Source organism: Protomyctophum bolini, assembly GCF_963924005.1.
Source record: "Protomyctophum bolini genome assembly, chromosome: 6".
NCBI classification, from domain to species: domain Eukaryota; kingdom Metazoa; phylum Chordata; class Actinopteri; order Myctophiformes; family Myctophidae; genus Protomyctophum; species Protomyctophum bolini.
This window is the reverse complement of record NC_137867.1, coordinates 35098981-35118195: the sequence shown is the minus strand read 5'-3', so window position 1 is coordinate 35118195 and position 19215 is coordinate 35098981. Positions and strand designations below refer to the sequence as shown.

Genomic DNA, 19215 nt, shown 5'->3' with positions numbered 1-19215 from the left:
TGGTATTTTTTGGGGCTCAAACTAAATTCAGCAGACCATTGTTTTTATTTTATTTTTATGACTGCATCAATTTTGATTTTTCTTAAGTTATTGTATGGTCTTATAGTCTGTTTTCATTATTTTTCGTTGACAAATTATATTGCATAGTATAGTTTCCAAATCAACATTGCATTTTATTATCCAATTTTATTTAATTCCGCCATAACTGATGATGTGAATGTTTATGCAGTTAGCAGTTAGTTAGCCACCATACTATTCATCTGTTTTGAATTGATAGTTGAAAGCAACACATCATTTAGGAGAAAAAGAAGAGCTACATTGCAAAAAAATATAAAAAAAACTATGTACAGAGACAACTATTACTATTGTATAACTTAGTGCCTTCAGTTATAGAAAAGAACTTCAAAAACAAAACATTTGATTTCCCCACTGATCTTGACTCCATCCATCCATCCAGTTTGACTTTTGTTAGCAATCCTGTAGGAAGGGGTCACATTTTGTTGATTTCTCTCTCTCAATATTTTGGCTATTGTTGGATGAGCATCTCCCAGCATTGACAGTAATTCAAATAATCCAGCAGGTTGTGGTTGTAAAAATCCTTGGTCTTAATTTCACTCAGAGGGTATAAAAATTGACCTATAGACAGCCCTGTGTCTTTTCTTTTTTACGCTCATGGTTAAATAAACACTGAGGATTTTATAGTGCAGCATGTGCCCATGGTAATCAGAAGAGAATTGGTCCTAGGCAATGACACTGTGTGCACCAAATAAGAGCTATTGTTGTCCTCTTGGCTTGGGACAGGGATCTGTTTGATTTTCACACCAGAGTATCATCTGAGTTCTGAATGATGCTTTGGTCTTCTCTGACTCATTTAGCTTGCCAACATTCTCTGTAATCCCTCTCAGCATGTTGCCAAGAGTATGGAAGCAGTATAGAATCTGGAAGTTCAGCAGCCATGTTCAGATCATTACATCTCATAATGGTGATGGTGGATTACAGTCTCCTCTCTCACCACCCAAGTTGAAACGTATCGAACTGGTCAGCCACTATTTTGTTTCGAACAGAACCACACCAAATGTGACCATATGAAAGCAGGGAATCATATAACTTCAAACTGACATATTGGTTGTTCAGTTTGACCCACCAGTTTTGGAGATATGGCTTATAGAGTAATGTCTTGCGGAAAACAGTGAGGAAACAGGCTTGAAAGGTTCATTTCTGTGGACTCAAACATTACACCTAGCTACATGTTTAAGCATTTATTTCGTATTTACATGTCAATTTCAGTTATTTCAGACATGCTCTAGTATGTGAAGAGTCTGCCTGTGCCTGTCAACTCATTTTGGATAATGTTTTTTTTTTTTTTTAATCAGTTTCTCTCCTCTCCCAAACAGTTAGTCTTGCCGCCATGACTGTCTCTGTATAAAAAAGAGTCACAAATAAGGAATCTTCACATCACAATCAGAATCACTTCATTCATGTAATATTTTGTCCCTCAAGTCATGACAAGGTGCAGAGACACACTGAAATCCACATGAACATATTATAGTTCAGAGACCTACAGAATTTAGGACAACAGGAGAATTTCATACACACAACAGACATGAGACACACTGTAGAAACTAGAAAGCAGACCTTTATACTGACTTACACACAGTAATATCCTGACTGTAAATGAACACATACTAGTGTGCACATTATTGTATTCCTGCCTCAAATTGGTTGCTCAAAAATTGTCATTTGAAAACAATATAGGTTTAAATGCTTTACTTCATTACACTGAATGGCAGCAAATGTTACTGCACAAGCGTTTCATGGAGTCTAGCATGCCTAGACCAGCAATTGATCAGTATTGACAGTAATATTGATGAGAAAGATATCTTAGGGAAGCAATTAGGAGACACTTGTAATGACTTGAGATCATTACAACCATTTAACCTTGCTGGCATGTACTGACAAGGTAGACGTATTGCCTGCCCCTTTACAGTCTGCATGTTATGATTCATACAACTACAATTGCAATTATATCTTTCTTTATCTTCAATAAAATATGATTTATGTGGAGTCCATTTTCAACACAAATCTGCACCCCCCTAATTTTAAAGAGGGCCTTATTCCTGAATTCTACATATAGGGGCCTACCTATAAAATGTTTTTGCAAGCTGTAATTCTGCAGACAAAATTAATGATTCAGTAGGCTACTCAAAAATAAATGTAAATAAGGGTCTTATATTCGTAACGTATATAACTGTGTGCTATGTATCTGTAGCACACAGTGCCTGCACAGTACAAGCCTCACTGTTAATTTATCCAGGTGTAACTCTAAGAGTACAAATTTGATTCATTTGGTTACTCACAGAGATAGATTAACAGGAGGATTTGACTTCCACACCAGTAATATGAGGAATAAGAGTATAGACTATATCCATAACAACAACCACCTCTAATCCACTCTCTTGCATACAGTATGTGAAAAGGAAAGCACAGGCCAGGGTAATATTGGGCGCCCATGTGGATTGTGTAAGAGAGAAACAAAGGTAGTGCAGAATGCAAATACATTCAGCTACAACATTCAGCTACCATACATACACCTGCAGCCTGAGAATTGTGTGTGAGAGAAATACAGATAGTATAGAATACAGCTCTGATTGTAGACATGGACATGGCGCTGTGTGTACACAGCCCCATGCTCTTTCCTCTTTCATGACCTCCATTAGCCAATCAGCAGGTCTGGTCCTGTCTGCCGCTAGTTGGCTATACTCGTCCGTCTTGTCCTGCTGTGTTCTGATCCGGGTCACTCATTTCCTCCTTCATGTCCCCTCCAAAACCCTGGTCACATGACCGCGGCTCCCTGTCATCACGGTGGGTGACACGCCACCACCATCACCACCACCACCACCACAGAGCAGGAGCAGGGAGGATGGAGCGGAGGGAGGGGTTGGGTCGCAGGCGGAGGAGGGGGTGTGGGAGCATCACAGAGCTGACGTCACATCGCGCCCTCCCTCCCTCCCTCCCTCATCCCTCCGGCAGCATCCTTTAGTCGTGCGTAGCAACGTTAGATAGGGCCGAAGGAGTTGTCTGAGATACCTAGAAGGATGTCGGAGAGCCATGGCGATCATGCCCGCAAGAGGCCGATATGTGACAAAATGTAGAATTTGCATGTGTGTGTGCTTGTCATCTGCACGTGAAATGGCATGCTGCACGTCATTTTGTGCATAGTCAGTATAAGCAGTGGTATATCGACACTGTAAAATTGGCCCATATGGGTCTATTTTGCAGTGCATTGTTCTTAGGGTAGCGGTATTCATGACATGGAACCAACAGCACCACCCAACACCTCGCTTCATCGCCCTCCATTCCACATAATTTGTCAACCTTCACTTCCTAGAAATGTCAATTTCCAAATGTGGGGTTTGACTGGTGAGTTCTGTTGTACAAAACCCACATATATACACATGCACACACTGTTGCAAAAAAAATGAACGTAACACAAATGTTGCCTGTCAAGTTTGGCCTTCAATCACTGGGGATGAGGAATGGCTCCTTTGTATGCCTGCTGGTATGTTTACGAGCTGTATTGTTAACACTATTTTCGCGTGTGTATAGCTTGTGTGTATGCACTCTTTGGCTGCAGTGTTTGTTGTGTGACGCAGTTTGCTTGGCTAGCCCTCTCTCCCCTGCTTTCACTAGCTGTAGACACATGACTGAGAGACGCCCAGGGATGTCTGCGCCCATCTCGGACTGAGCACCCTCTGCCTCCACCCATCCCTCCATCCCCATCGGTACCAGAGGAACCATGTCCCTTGTGTTCCCAAACGAGAGCAATGCTACCCCGCCATCCTCCATCTCTCACACACTGCACCATTGTTCAACATCACCAAGATCTGACAGTCGCAGACATACTGTGCCACCGTGCTACAGCTGTGGTTACAGGGACGCTGTGACATCATTACCCTGCAGAACCAATGAGGTTGTTTGTTTATTTTAAGCAACACTTATTGCTCAGCCGTAGGAAGACATCTTGATTTAAGTTAGATTGCAACCGTAGGGCCATTTCCATGGTCGAGTCGTCCAATAATGTTTGTAATCGACGGCAAAAGTACTTCATAACATTTGTAAAATAATTTTGTTTCATGACACTGAGCAGCAATATACAGACAACTTACAGGATTTCAGTTCTTTCAGAAACTGCATGTTACGATGTTCAGAGATGCGTTTATAAAACCCTTAGTAAACAGTTAATGGAAACATCTTGGGAATAACCATCTCTTGGAGCCGATATGAATATAGTGTATGAAAATGTGAGAAGCGTGGGGTTGCACACAACCGTTGTCACATGTCATCCCTTCTCTCTCCCACACATATTTCCAGTCACTATCAGCTGTACCATGTCCTATATGAAATATAGCTAAGCCATTAAACTATATTTTAAAATGCACATTTTAAGGGATACAAAACTGGGTTTCTGATGTATTGGCGGCAAAAGAGATGATCTGGGAAGCATCGGTTCCATCGTTCCTTCACATGCCCATTGCCCAGCATTAGCATAATTTGCGGGTGGGAATGGAATCAGTCATCAATCAGAAGGGTTGGGAAAGTGACCATGTCAAAGTGCCAGGGCCAACTGTTTGAGCAGCAGGCTCTCAGAGGTCAGATGGGGTGGTGTGCGTGTGGTAGGATTTGAAATAGTGGCCTGTGTGTGTGTGTGTGTGTGTGTGTGTGTGTGTGTGTCTGTCTGTGCACGTGTGTTTGTGTTTGTAGTAGGATTTGAAATGGGGGTGTATGTATGCCTGTGTGCGCTGTCATTAATCACTTCAAGTTTGAAGACGCTGGCATTATCCCTTCATGCTCCTCATCCTCAATCCTCTTCCTCCTTCACGGCCTGTGGCCCTCGCACCCCAGCTGACCACTGCACAGAGGCCAAGGTCAATCTGACCCCACACCACCCTCCCCCCTCTCGTCACCCTTCATTCCCACTCTCTCTCACCACCCTCACATTCCCCCCACCGCGTCCCCTTTGTTCACCTGTTGTCCTGGAGACTCGATCACCACAGAGACCACCCCTCTGGTGGGGGTGGGGGGTACGGGGGGATCCAACCAGTAGACTAAAATAACATATAATCCCATGGAACGCCAGTCAAGCCATGACACCATGGAGGCCATTCCTCTGCTGACTCGCTTCTCTGAGCTCGCCCGCAGGCAGTGTTGACCCTAACTCACACACTGCGTAAGGTCAGAATCACAATTATTTGTGTTGCCAGTTATAGTTTGCACATACAAGGATCTTTTTGTATAGGTGCGACCAATGTCTCAACTCTTTATAACTAAGCCATATCATAACTGCACGCATCTTTAGCCCAGGTGGGCTACACAGAACAATACAGTATGAACCCCTCACTGAGGGAAATGACATTGGTAGTGACAGTACCAGGCTCTGGCCATTACGCTCACAAGCCTTGCCACAGTTCCAGCCTATACCTTCGCAAGGATGAGAACTGGAATGAGATGAGTGGAATAAGTCTAACTTTATACTTAATACATAATTGAGCAAGGAACATCAAGATCAACACATGGCTCTCCATGAGTAGCCAAATTAACTAGGCTACCGGCCAGCCCGGCTAACACAGAATCATAGCAATAACAACCTATTTCTAACACTGGAGTAAAAATCTAATTCTGCATGTTCTGTGAAATTGATTCTCTAGTCTATCTGAATACATGATTATTCAATATAGATAAAAAACAGGTATTATGCATGAATTATTGATACAGTATACAGCTGAGACATTGCACCTTTCAGCCTTAATGTCTGACTGTACCTCGTACATTTTTTTATTTATTTTTGAGGGGCGCTAGACCCTCCTAAATACAGGTTTAATGCTTGTCTTTAGTTCAATGTTTGTTTAATAAACGCCATTGACGATGCCATTGACAGCAATGTGTGTCGGGACTCGAACCTGTGACACACTGTCATGCTGGATTACCAGCCAAGGTGCCTGGACCGCTAAGCCGGCCCAGGCCTACCTCATACATTTCTGACTAATAAAGCATTCAATAAATCAATCAATGCGATCCAGCTGTAACTGTTTCATATGTGTTTCATTAAGTACTCATGAAATGAAGCATTCTCAAACGGATATGTCATTGTCAAGAAATCTGTGATATCAATTTAAGGTATACACAATTTTGAGTTATACAGCAGATCAGGTCGATTCATATCGAAACATGTAATTGCCACCAAAACGTTTCTAAATGTACCAAAAGTGACACAGGTGCAGTGAAAATGATACATCCTGTTTGAGAGAGTGCTTTTCAACTGATGTCCGTTAGGGCCTCTGCCGGTCCTGGGCAGGGCTGTGGCTCTGCTAAAGGGAGGGCTGCAGGAATGCAGGCAAGAGGCAAGTGTTGAGCTCGGCCCAACCGTCCCAAATGACTGCACACACAAAAAAGGATTTAACTCTTTGTCACAATTGTCCCCTCACACTCTGGCCCCGCGAAAAAAAAATGCACAAGACTCCCTTCCACCCCTCCGCCATTGTATCCAACCCCTCCCTCCCCGTCACCTACCTTTCCCCTGACCCCGGCCGTGTGCATAAAAGACCCATCAGAAGTATCACTGGCCACATTTACAAGTGAAAGAGGCCCAATAATGGAGCGGTTAGGGAGAAGAATAAGGAGACAGAGGGGCACTCACAGATGTGGAGGGGGAGAAGGGGGCAGTGTCCCATTGTTGCTAGTTGGAGGACACTGGAGGGGGGGCTAGGAGCTGGGGGGAGGGGGGGTGCGTTTTTCTTCTTTTTTCTTTACACCAGTTTGTGATGGGAAGTAGAAAGATGGAGAGAGAGAGAGAGAAAGAGGAGAGAAAGTGAAAGCAAAGGGATTGAGCCTAATGATTGCATCATGATTGTGTCACTTGATGGAAGTAACATATTTTTTAAAGTGAAAGGCGCTAAAGAGAGATGAACAATTGAATGACGTGTGATTGTGATTTGGTGACACAGAGAGAGAGCAAGAGAGGATGCAAGTGAGGTAGGGATGGAGGTGGTCCAATGTAGGTCTAGAGAGAGTGAGTGTGTGAGAGTGAGAGAGAGAGAGAGAGAGAGAGAGAGAGAATGGCTAGTCTGGTCCAGCTGTTCTGCAGGGAGCGTGTGAACACAGACCCAGAGGTCAGGCCACAGAGAGATGAGGAAGAGTGAGAGAGAGAGAAAGGGGGGCCCCAGTGGTCATCCTGGCATTATATGGGCGTTTCATTGTCCAGAAGGATGGCGAAACAGAAAAGCCCTTCCTTTAACAACGGCAGCTGGGGTGAAGAGGCCTCTTAGAGCACTGACCTCCAAACCCCTCCTCTTCCTCACTGCCATGCGGGTGGGGGTGAGCTAATGAAGTCATCACCGTAGGACCGGAGAGAGATGTGGCATATTATATGCGAGGATGGGTAACGGATTTCCAAAAGCTGTCAGATGAGGTGATATACACCAAACGTGGTCAGCAGGGTGGGAGATTAACACTACTTTCTGGGGAAATGTGAATGGTGGTTGGCATGTTTACCAGCTACTTGGGCAAGTAAGCAACCATCATTTTAGAGGTCCAATTCTCAGTAGTTTGTGATTCTTTTGTATAGGATTTATTAGTCACTTTGGTTAGTGGACTACCCTGGTTATCAGTCAAGAGCTGATGATGGCCTGGTGTGACATGTGACAAAATACATGGCTGTGATGGTGGTATTGGTCATCGTATTTTTGAACAGGCACTGAATTTGCACATCTTTGCACATGGGAACTATTTTACAATTTAGGCATAGCAGATGCTTTTATCCAGAATGTACAAATAAGTCTTAACTAGCATATGTCTAAATAATATATTTGAAACACACACCTGCCCTTAAATGCATCCACATATATAGCCTACAGTATAGTAAGTGTGCGCATGCACACGCGTGCACACACATGCACGCACGCACCTTTGACACCTGTTCATTTCCGATGGAGAGAATTGTAATTTCCTGTTGTTGGTCAAAGGAGATAGCAGAACCACATCTCTGTCATGTTACAAATCATGTCTTCTTCTCTTCCCATGCAGGGGCCCAACATTGCTCAACTGATAGCAAGTAGCAACTGTATAGATTACATTATCCATTAGTGCTGGGTATCGAAAAACAATGCCTCAAGGCACAACATTCTGAATTAGAATGGACTTTTATACAAAATGTATGAAACAGTTGGAAAACCTGATTCACAATAGGAATATGGATTCTTATAGTAGGACGGCATAGAAATGAGTAATTACATGACTTTATTCATGCACTATACATTTTTGCATAGTGAAATATGTCTTTACAAAAAATATAATTTAAATGTCAGTGCCATTTGCCATGAATTGGCAGAACTGGATAATTATGGATAATATGACACAGAAACATGCCACAACAATCAATAGAAGAAAAAAAGTTTCAAATAAAGGGTATGCGCGTGACATCATCATCAAACCCGGAAGTTATGCAGGAATGCCTACAGAGTGTCAAAAAACTACTTTCTGGCCATGATAACCCATGCATCCAAACAGAAAAGTCTTATCTGATTGCATTAAACAACGTTAAACTATCTTTGCATGTTGCTTTGCCACTCGATGTGCCATTCACTTTAAGCATGCGCATACCCTCTATAGTCAAATAATTCTTCTCATCATAAACTAAAATTATACTGCTCCCTTATACATTTCCCTTCCCCAACTTTATCTGTTGCTAAGGCACAAGGCACGGAGGCCAGCAGGCATATCAACATATTATTGTAACCTTAATTGAAGTGACATGGAGGTGTTTTCATGACCTGCAGTCTTACTGATGAAATTCTCATAACCACATTAAATTAATATTGTGCATGTAAATTGTAAATGCAGCCACAGGCACAAGCTAAACCCTGCAGCGAAGGATGTTTTCTACCCACAGCCCACAGCAGCTGATAGATCCCAGTATTGAGTAGCCACTTTTTGCCAACTTGAAGCAATAGAGCGTCGCAGTCCCTCCCCCTTTCAGATCAACGAGTGGCCCAGGAAATGAAAACGCAATGCATTTCCCCATAGGCAGTTCTTATTTAATTTATTTAAAGACCTTTTAAGCATCGTACGAAGCCAACTCTTGTCGTGACAAATCATGACAACACACACAATATTTTGGACCAAACAAATAATTACAAAGAAGAAATGCATTGCGTTTTCATTTCCTGGGCCACTCGTTGTTCTGAAAGGGGGAGGGACTGCGACGCTCTATAGGGATAGCTACTGAATTGCTAAAGTGGCTGTTACACCTAAAAACAGTTAAACTCCTAAATGTTAATTAAACTCTGAGTGTACCCTCAGATTTTGTTACGTGTTAAAATAGCTATCACAATATAGATATTGTGATAGCAATTATTGCTGTATAGTTCATAGTTCAGTAACATGGGTCTCATTGTCTCACCACCTTTTTAGCAAAAAAAATGTAATATATTTTTTATCCCACGATTTTGTAACCCATTTTTCACCCCTGTGTCAATCATCTAATGTGATCCTGGGCTCTACACACCCTCCGCCAACATACTCTCTCCCCATGCCTTCGGCCTGGTGGAGACAATAAAACAAATGATGTCCAACACATGACTATAGAGATACTGTGTAACGATTTGCGGGAGTTTTGGACTGGAATCTGGAGGAGTAATATCAAAAAAAATTGTCAAAAAAGTCAGCCTCCTGGTGGCGCTATAACAGGCCGTTTTGGAAATGGAAAATTTGGGGCAGAGGTTCATCGTTTGCATCCAGGGAGTGTGTGTGCAAAACTTGGCATCGACCAGGTTAACGGTGCAGGAGATTAGCTGGTAACAGACGGACGCACTCACACACAGACAGACTCACGGGCGGTTCTGCTATCTCCTAGCATAAATGGGTACCCTTTTCAATTGGCAACCCACCAAATGTATGTTGTTTATATTTGAGCCCCTCCTATGTCCAGCTTTTAGTGTATAGTGCCAACACATGCTTTGTCCTAACACAAACATTAGATCCCATTGACAATGAATGGACAGAGTTCATGTTTGAGTGTCCATGTAAACACAAACATTGCGTAACACAAACATTGAAGACGAAGGTGAGGACACAAATTCTGATTGGCCGGAATGAGATCATGTATGACGATGTACAAAGATCGCCCCTCACTTCACACAGGCGTGATTTCTGTTCATTAAAGAGCTGGAGAGACAGGGTAAGACTTCCAAAGCATTTGGAGGTCGTATTCAAACCGGCTTCCTCTATATACTGTACAAATCAGCATGTTCCATCTGAAAGTGGTACGGTTACAATAGCTGACCATATTTGTTAGATTGCAAGAAATATATAACTACAAAATACTTTTAGTACTTCATGGATGTTTAATTCAGTGGCAAACAAAAACCTAGCAAAAAAATGACTGACATATCACAATATTCAAGAATTCATTGAAAATTGGCAATGGCTCCAAGTTGTGGCTTATTGAAATGGGGATGGACCTAATGGCATCTTCACTCACATCTGAATCAAAGACTGCCATTGTATGGCAATTTCATGTAAAATAAATCATATCAGTATATAAAATCCAAGTTTGTAAATAAAATAAAATCAGGCAGATTTAGTTGTTCCCAGGTAAGTTGTCAATCACAGGAATGTTTTCTAAATTGACATTAATTCCTGTGACTGTTCATGTAAACATTGTTAAACTCATTACACTTAGCTGTGAGGTAATCGTCACTCTTCCAGCAACAGGCTAAAACAAACTTTTTATAGTCAGAACACGGCAATTTCCCCTTTTGTCGCCTCCCCGGTCTTAGTCCACTTCCTCCTGGGTGTTTGTGTTTATTCCTACTAACAACAACACTACATGATTAAGGCAGTGGTGCTGACAGATTGTCTTGAGAGCCTGGGATATATAAAGACAACTGATATTATATGAATCATATCATATGACTTGTCCTGTCACTTTAGTGTATTTGAGTGAGGTCTGGAAGAAAATCATTCATGCTTGGGAAATGTAAAACTCAAATTTAATTCCTTCCTTCAGCTTTCTTTAATTCCTGCCCAAATGCTGTATACAGTATACCGTTACCATTTCAAATGCAATCATTAGCAGGTTGCATTTTAATGTGTTGTGTTGTGTTTTTATATGGCTGCTAACTAGGCCAAGTCTCTCTTGTAAGAAATTCATAGCAATTTAAAAATATATATTTTAAACAATGAAAACTGACAGGAAATGTACATACAATTACAATTTCTTTTAGACACATCTTTCTTTAGGCACATACAGTATGGTGTGTATTGTGTAACATTGTTTACTTGCATTGCTCAGACTTCTAGAATTCATAGTATTTCCTATTTTGTAATTATGAAGATGAAGATCTAGTCGCATTTGAATAGTTTACCTATACAAACGCAGGAGTGTAAATCTAAGCAGTAAAGTGCGCAATATTAATTTGCCTTATCTTATATTTACATAACAAATAACATATAAAGCAAAAATATATAACAAAATTATAACTAAAATAACACAAAATTGATTAAAGTCTCCTTATCTTTTTCAATGTATGGACTAAAATGAGTCTTTACTGCCACCTAATGGTAGGAGAGTCATTTTGGATGAACTCAATATTTTCAAGTAAAAATCCAACTTTCCTGTTTTCCTCTTCCAAGTAGTTTCTAGACTTGGATTTTAATGTGTTACAACACCATCCGTGTTCCAATTTAACATTTTACTTACAGGAAGCCTTAGACCCTGGTTCCCTTTCACCATCCTTTAGTCAATAAAAACAGACTGGAAGCCACTGTTTGCCAGCTAACAGTGTGAGGTTATCCACTAATGATAACCATGGAACAACAGCCTCTATGCCGCCTCCCAACGGCCAACACTCACCACCACAAGTTCACAAAGAAGATTCTAGCTGAACATGAGCAGGACTGCTGGACAATAGCATCAGGGAATATCGTCTCTTGTTGCCGTCATGTTGGACTCTATCCAGCTGTCTGCCTGTCCTCTATTTATCAGACAGAATCATTGTATTGTATTATTGTACATTTTGGTATCTGATAAGATAGCAAGAAATGCACCACCTATGTAGATGTGCAGAGCTCACGATCCTGATACTAGACAGGAGGATGTGGAGGGCGGCAATTCCGGGGTCCCGAGCTGGTGTTGGCTAGACCACACCCTCGAATCACATCACATCGATAACATATAATGCGCTCAACTTGCGATCATACCAGAAAAACAGGTGCTGGATCCTTAAAATAGTAAAGGATGAAAAAGAAAGACCGGTTTGCACTCCAAATTGCTTAAAGAAACAAAATATATATACATTTTAATTGAAAAACGTTTAAATTGCCACACATTATCTGGTATAGCCCTGGCACCTTTGGGTCTATTTAGGCGATTGACTTTGTGGTTAGAAAAACCATGTTGTATCCAGAAGGGCCCACCCAAGTGTCCACCCTGACTAAGACACATATTTCCCATCACTCCGGAAGCACTGCACTGCTATGCACTGTCTCTATGCTCGAACCTCTCAGTGGAGGAGGAGCAGGAAGAGGTAATGGACGCAGTGGATGGGATCAGTTACAAATCAACAACTGGTTCTCCTCAACTTCGTTTGCGGAAAAACATTTTCCTTTCGATTTGCGTATTGTGCTACAACCACAATGCTCTCAGCTTACAGGAAAAGGTTGATTTTGGCTGGGATGGCCTTGCATCCAGTACTGGAGAAGTATTGTCCTTTAGCAGGTGTGTAGAGCATGTCTCCCCCTACAGCCTCTACTACATCATTGCGCCCACACCAGCCCCGTTGACACAGCTCTCTGTGGACACAGCGCTCCACATGCCGCCGGTTGAGGGGCAGGAAGGGAACATAGCGATTGATTAGCTTCTCCATGATGATGTTGGAGTGGTAGAAGCCACCTGAAGAGGGGGGGGGTAATTTTTGTTCAGTATTGCCCAATAACAACAACGACAAGGTGCCCTACCTCTCCATATGAAAACGGCGGGGGCAAGGAATATAAAAAAGGAGTCACTAGTCACTACATCACAGTGCAACCAAAGTAAATAGGCTATATTATACAGACAACTCTTTGAACACATTGAAATGTACGGTGGCAGGTAGGGATCACTAGGACAAACATGATGTTACAAAACAATGCAATATTCTAATACATGTGTGTATCCCATGTCAAAACGTGTTGGTCATTCTCTGTTGCCTTGCTCAGCAATAAATCTATAATTGTATCACCTGAAGACAGAGTGCCTCAGCATTTTTCTCCCTATAGTCTGCATCACCACAAGCAGAACTATGTTTTGTTGGTTAGTCAGTACTATAAATAGATACGACAAGCAGGATGGACAGGTGTCTAATTGGCTAGTATGTATCCCATAGCATTGAGTAACAATTGCTCTGCGATATATTCACACAAATTAAAAAAGTTTAATATTATTATGAAAGAATTAATGTACGTTTGACATTTCTAACATTAATATATAGTATTTTCATTTCCTGAAAAATGAACATGTGAGGTTTCTGCCCGAACAGCAGATATATGTAAAATAAATAAATAATGTGCCAGACAAAAACTGGACTGCTGATTTCAAAGAAATGTGCAAGTTGGGAAGTTATTCTCCTTAGTTCATACCCGGATGTTGGTCTTTGTATTTATAAGGGAAACATATACCGGTATGTGTCAATCTTGTATATCAAAAGAATGATTGAAATTTCCACTGGACATGCCATGGAAGATTACCGGGTTGAGATGGACAGCTTGCTTGGGAACAAATTCCTGGAAAAACGTTTTCAAGTTCTAATGAACTGTTTGCAATGCAATTAATATCATCAAGACAGTGACGTTGTGCTTTGGATGTGTGCATCAATTTAGGAAAAAATAAACAGGATATGTGCAAAGCAGGATAAAGACATGAAGATTCCCCACACAGAGTAAATTAATAAATAATAAAAATTATTGTAAGTAGCTGGCACTATGGAGGGGTCAATGCTACAGTCTTTGACCCAACAATGAAAGTTTTTCCGAAATTATAGCCTACAACAGAATAAAGTGGCTGCAGCACCATACACCAACAGCGGACTACGTTTAGGTAAGAAAGAAGTCTTACTTAAAAATTTACAACTCATAATAATATGTTGGCATTCGGTCATTTCGGGTCCTCAGGTTTTGTATGGTTAACGGTCCTCATATCGGACTGGCAGATCGGCTGGGTATGTATGCCGGTGTTGTCCACTGGCCGATAAGTATGTATGCATGTCGGTATTGTCCACCGGCCAATAAGTATGTATGTATGTCGGTGTTGTCCACCAGCCAATAAGGGACCGCCATTCTTGATTACGTAACTAAGGTACGTTTGGTGATCGGCTGGGTATGTATGCATGTTGGGGTAAGAATGGTGGTCCCTTATTGGCCAGTGGACGTAAGTACATTATTTGCAATATGCTGTACACTTTATAATATCTTTTCCTATACACAGGTGTAATGTTTGTCTTTAGTTCAAAGTTTGTTTAGTAAACGCATTGACAATGAAGGGAAAATGTACGTCATAATGTGTCGTTTACTTCATATTGTCTCTTTATCGTTAATGCCGTTTAAGGTTTTTCACACAGGTGTGATTTTTTCATCACTTTGGGAACTTTTTTTTATTCAATCAAACTTCTCTCCCCTCATTTTTTGCCTTTCCATTTTAGTTTTTGTTTTTTTCAACGTGAGCAAAGCAGGACTGAGGCGATAGGCGATACCAAACAGTGACATGATGTAACCGAGTGCCAGTGGAAATACAAAGCAAAAGTAGACAGAGACGAGCTGGGTAGAAATGAGCAAAGGCCCTGCAAGCTGATACAATGCATGTATAGAGAGACGGTAAGATACTTTGGTGTGGCTTTCACAATAACTAGACTGGACTACTCTATTTCAACTGAATCCGACAACATTCTGAAAATGTGCACAAATACAGATGAAATTAACACAGATTTCAGACAGAACTCTTTATTTGTATGCCTATCCCTATAACTCTAATGTTAAGCATAAATGCACCGTAAGCACTCACAGCACAATTTAAAGTCATGTTACTTACTTGTACTGCTGTTGTAAAGCGACCTTGAGATGGTCTCCTCCAGGTCTACCAGCTTGATCTCCTCTCTCTCCCGACCAGCCTTGCGGTACTCCATTGCCAATTTGTTGATCACCTCTTCCCCAGTGGTGCTGGAGATACACATGCACACACAAACTAAATACAAATCTATATAAAGTCCTATTAAGTTGTATCAGAGAAGAAACAGTTTAAAAGAAAAGTAAACAAACCAAAAAGGGGGGGGGGGGGTCTTTCACGTGTATAGGTGTGTCTTACTTTAGAACTTGGTTGGTAGAAAAGTTAATTTGAACTCCAGATGGGCAAAAGAAGTCTATCAATATAATCTGTCTATAATACCTGATGAAGATGTAGATGGCCTTGCGGTAGTTGGTTTGGAAAACAACGTGATCGGGCCCCAGGTATGGTGCCAGGATGTCGATGAGCCCTGGTGGCATTTTCTCCATCTCGTCAAAGATGAACACAGACCGTGCACATTCAGTCAGACTCTCCTCCACCCAGTCTTTCAGTTCTATCTGGAAAAGGAAGAGATACACGTTGCTTGTCAATTTATCCAATTATTATTGCACACCAAGAGCTTACTATTGTCTTGCTTAATTTATACTCCTTTGCGCAATATTATTACTTGTCAAAAACAACAGAGTTTCAACTCGTGTGAACACTTGGTTGGCGAACAACTACCTGGACAGTGTAATACCTAGCCTAAATTTGCAACGCTAGATTTATTTATAGTGACTCATAGGAATAGACGGTGGTGCCTGCAGAATCCACCACTCCCGAATGAAGTGTCTGGTGCTGGGAATCTGGTGCAAAGCACAGGTCCTGGCTGGTGAGGTGTAGGAGGTGCCCGGCCAGGAGTCAACCCACAGTGCCTAGTCCCTCCACACGCGGGATGGCCCGCCCAGTACCCGCCCAGTACCGGAAGGCCCGCCCAGTACCGGCAGAGTAGTTCTGGAGCAGCGGATTGTGTGTCCCTGGTTTTTCCCTAATGGGACTGATCGAGGGTAGCTAATGGGACGTAAGTCGCGACTTAATCACCCCGGCTGGGTCACCCGAGTGAGGGGTATGATGTTGTGAGACCCGAAACCCTGATGACCTTGGGATACATCACTGAGGATACGTCCCAGGTGCATCTATGCAATGTTTTTGAGTGGTGCAACCACTCCAAGGAACAGCACTACAAGGAACAGCCTTGCAGCTGTAGGGCAAGCTTGAATTATCCTCTTTCAATCCGCTAAGCGTTTGTTTAATAAAAAATGTCAAGAGCTGTTTAAGCCCTCGTCGAAGTCACTGAAAGGTACCACCGGTTTCGAATTTGCACACAATGCAGGAGGTTAGCAGCACTACCCGTTAATAAAAACGAGTGCTTCCACCAAGCTTGCCCTACAACTGCAATGTTGGTGAGTTTAACGTTGTTTAATGCAAGCAGATAATATTTGGACAGCGCATATATATATGCTGTCCAGCAGTCCAAATATTAAATTAAATTTCAGAATGGTAGACCTGAGGCCTACCATACCAGGCCTCAGGCCTGCATAGATGTGCCACGTAATGGTAGGCCTCAGGCCTGAGGCCTACCATTACGTTTACACCATTACTCTTACACCATGGCCCCTTTTCCACCGGGGTTGAACCGGTTCGGTTCTTTCTTCCCGCCAAATATTGAACCAGTTCAGAGTGTTTCCACTGAAAATGAGTTGGTTCTGAACCATAAACGTTCGTACCCAATGTGAACCACAAAACGGTGGTTCAGCTTTGTAATTGCACGCAGTGCTTTGTGAACCGAGACGATATAAGTGGGTGTGTCAGTACGTAGGTTGGATCTTGTCAGTGGGTTGGAACTTGGGAGGACGCAGGCACAGTGACACACGCAACAGATATTCGATGCGATCAACCATCTTTGAACAAAAATACGTTTACATTAGAGACTTGCGGAGCGTTATAATAACTTGTAACCCTAACATCACAAACTCGTGGATACTGTTTACATCGGTTTGTGTTGTGCAACGCCCTCGGGGCGTCTGCGGGCATGATGGATCCTTCTCCTTTTCAAAATGTTGTGTTTAGGTACAGTATAATAGCGCCACCAAATGAACCGGGGTTCAATCTGGTGGGAATGCAGCCGGTTTGCGACCAGTTCGCAAAAAGCACCAAGGTTCGGAACGGCACTGGTTCTGAACCAAAGTTATTTTGGTGGAAAAGTGGCCTATGTGTCGTTTGGGAAACCGGGCCCTTGATTTTACAATATACATTGGGGTCCCGAAAACCACCATTAAATAGGGGACCGTAGTCTAATTCAGGTCAAACCAGGGGCCCTTGAAATCTAAATAGTTGAAAATCACTGCTAGAGCCATAAAAATCTTCTTTCATGGGGGTCCTTGACTTTATATAGGTATGGAGTGGGGGGGGTTAATATTTCAGCAACGTAGAGTGACCGCTCTATCTTACTGAAACACTATGAGAATCTGTAAGTTCTCGGTTCAATCCCAGCTCCTCCTACTATGTTGAGTGTACAACAAGACGCTGAAGCAATGAATGCTCCCCAGAAGTAACCACACACCCATAAACTATACGGGTGTGTTTCTTTTATTAGAGACAAACTATTTTAAAAACTAAATAATTAGAGTAAGACATCATTATGAAACTTACCCTGTACTCTTTCAATTTGTCCCTCAAGGGGAAATGAAGAGTGGGCACAAACTGGTGCACAAAAGGGCTGTCCATGGCTGCGCCATAAAGGTGCCTTCCCAGCATGGTGCTGACCATGGTCTTGCCCGTCCCCGAGGAGCCATGGAAGGAGAGCACAAGAGGACTTGCAGGATTCTTGTTTTTAAGGAACTTGGCCACCTCCTCAGACACAATGTCCTGGACTAGATGTTGTCCATAGAGATTCTTGTAGAGGTCCCATTCCAAGCCTATAGTTGACAGGAAAAGAGGCCATATTAGAGGCATAATGTGGTCGTATGAAAGTTATACTTTTAGTTAGTAATACATTATTAACAGTTTGCAAATACTAGTGGGACGATCAATTATACAATGGTGCTAAAATGAAAACACAAAAAGTCCTATAAAGGGTAGCCCCAGTATGTTCCCTCAGCACTACGCTCATTCTGGAGCTACAGAATGAGCGTAGGGAGAGGGCACATTATGGGGCGTAGGGAGAGGGCTGTTTAGCCTGTTTCCATTGTGGTCACTGGTCCAGTGTATTCAATTAATTAAGACATACAATGATATACAAGACATCATCATCAACACTATAGTAGCAATAAAACGTATGTGTACAGTAAACTGTTGGGGGGTTGTATCTCTGGTGTTTAACTTTACATGTGTAGTACTGTATAAAACTAAACACATTTACTATCTATCTAAACACAACAATAAGCCTTTATTTAAATTTAAAAAGATTTATATAAATTGCATGTCTAGCTTCATCGCGACGCCATTCATAAAAGTCAAACACGAAACTGCACGTGAAATATGACAAATATTCGTCAAAGCAAGTTAGCAGTCCAGAGCCATAGAGTAAACTTACTGTCTGACTTATTATATGGCCATTAGCATGCAAGCTAACAGTGGACATTTTACAATTCAATATACACTTAGTTCATATTCATTCGTTACGTCCTACCTCTTATATCCGGCTTAAAATCGCAGGCACAACTATCAGATATTGTGCAGTAAATTTCCTTTAAAACACAACGAGTCGGGTTAACGATTGATAAAAACAACAGAGTCCGAATGGACAACATTTCGGATGTTTCGGATGCACTGTGCTGGCCAGCCAGTGGCCCAAGGAAATGCGAGTTGACGTCTTGACGGAAGTTGACGGAAGGTCAGTTTTAATTTGTAGTTTTTCTATTGCAGGATGTCATTTTTCAACATGACGCAAAATGTCAATGGAACTACAATTCCCACAATGCCTGCTAATGACTCAAGGCGTGGCGTTGTCATTAAAGACACGTCACAGTCCAGAAAATCACCCAGTTTTTTGTGTTCTATGGAAAAATAAATAAATAAAAGAATAGGCTACAAATACTTGAGCATAACATTGTAGTGCTGAATATATATAGTCCTATAAATGCTTG

General features: G+C 41.9%; 1 protein-coding gene across 1 annotated transcript; it reads right to left on the bottom strand.

Moving 5' to 3' along the window:
• Positions 1-10383: 10383 nt before the first annotated feature.
• tor2a (torsin family 2, member A) lies at positions 10384-18909 on the bottom strand. Its single transcript, XM_080766080.1, has 5 exons — positions 18759-18909; positions 17780-18045; positions 15470-15645; positions 15116-15243; positions 10384-12946 (listed from the first exon to the last, which is right to left on the bottom strand). Exons 1-5 carry the CDS (start codon positions 18877-18879, stop codon positions 12702-12704), a joined length of 936 nt encoding a protein of 311 aa, XP_080622206.1. The 5' UTR covers positions 18880-18909; the 3' UTR covers positions 10384-12701.
• Between the last annotated feature and the right edge of the window lie 306 nt (positions 18910-19215).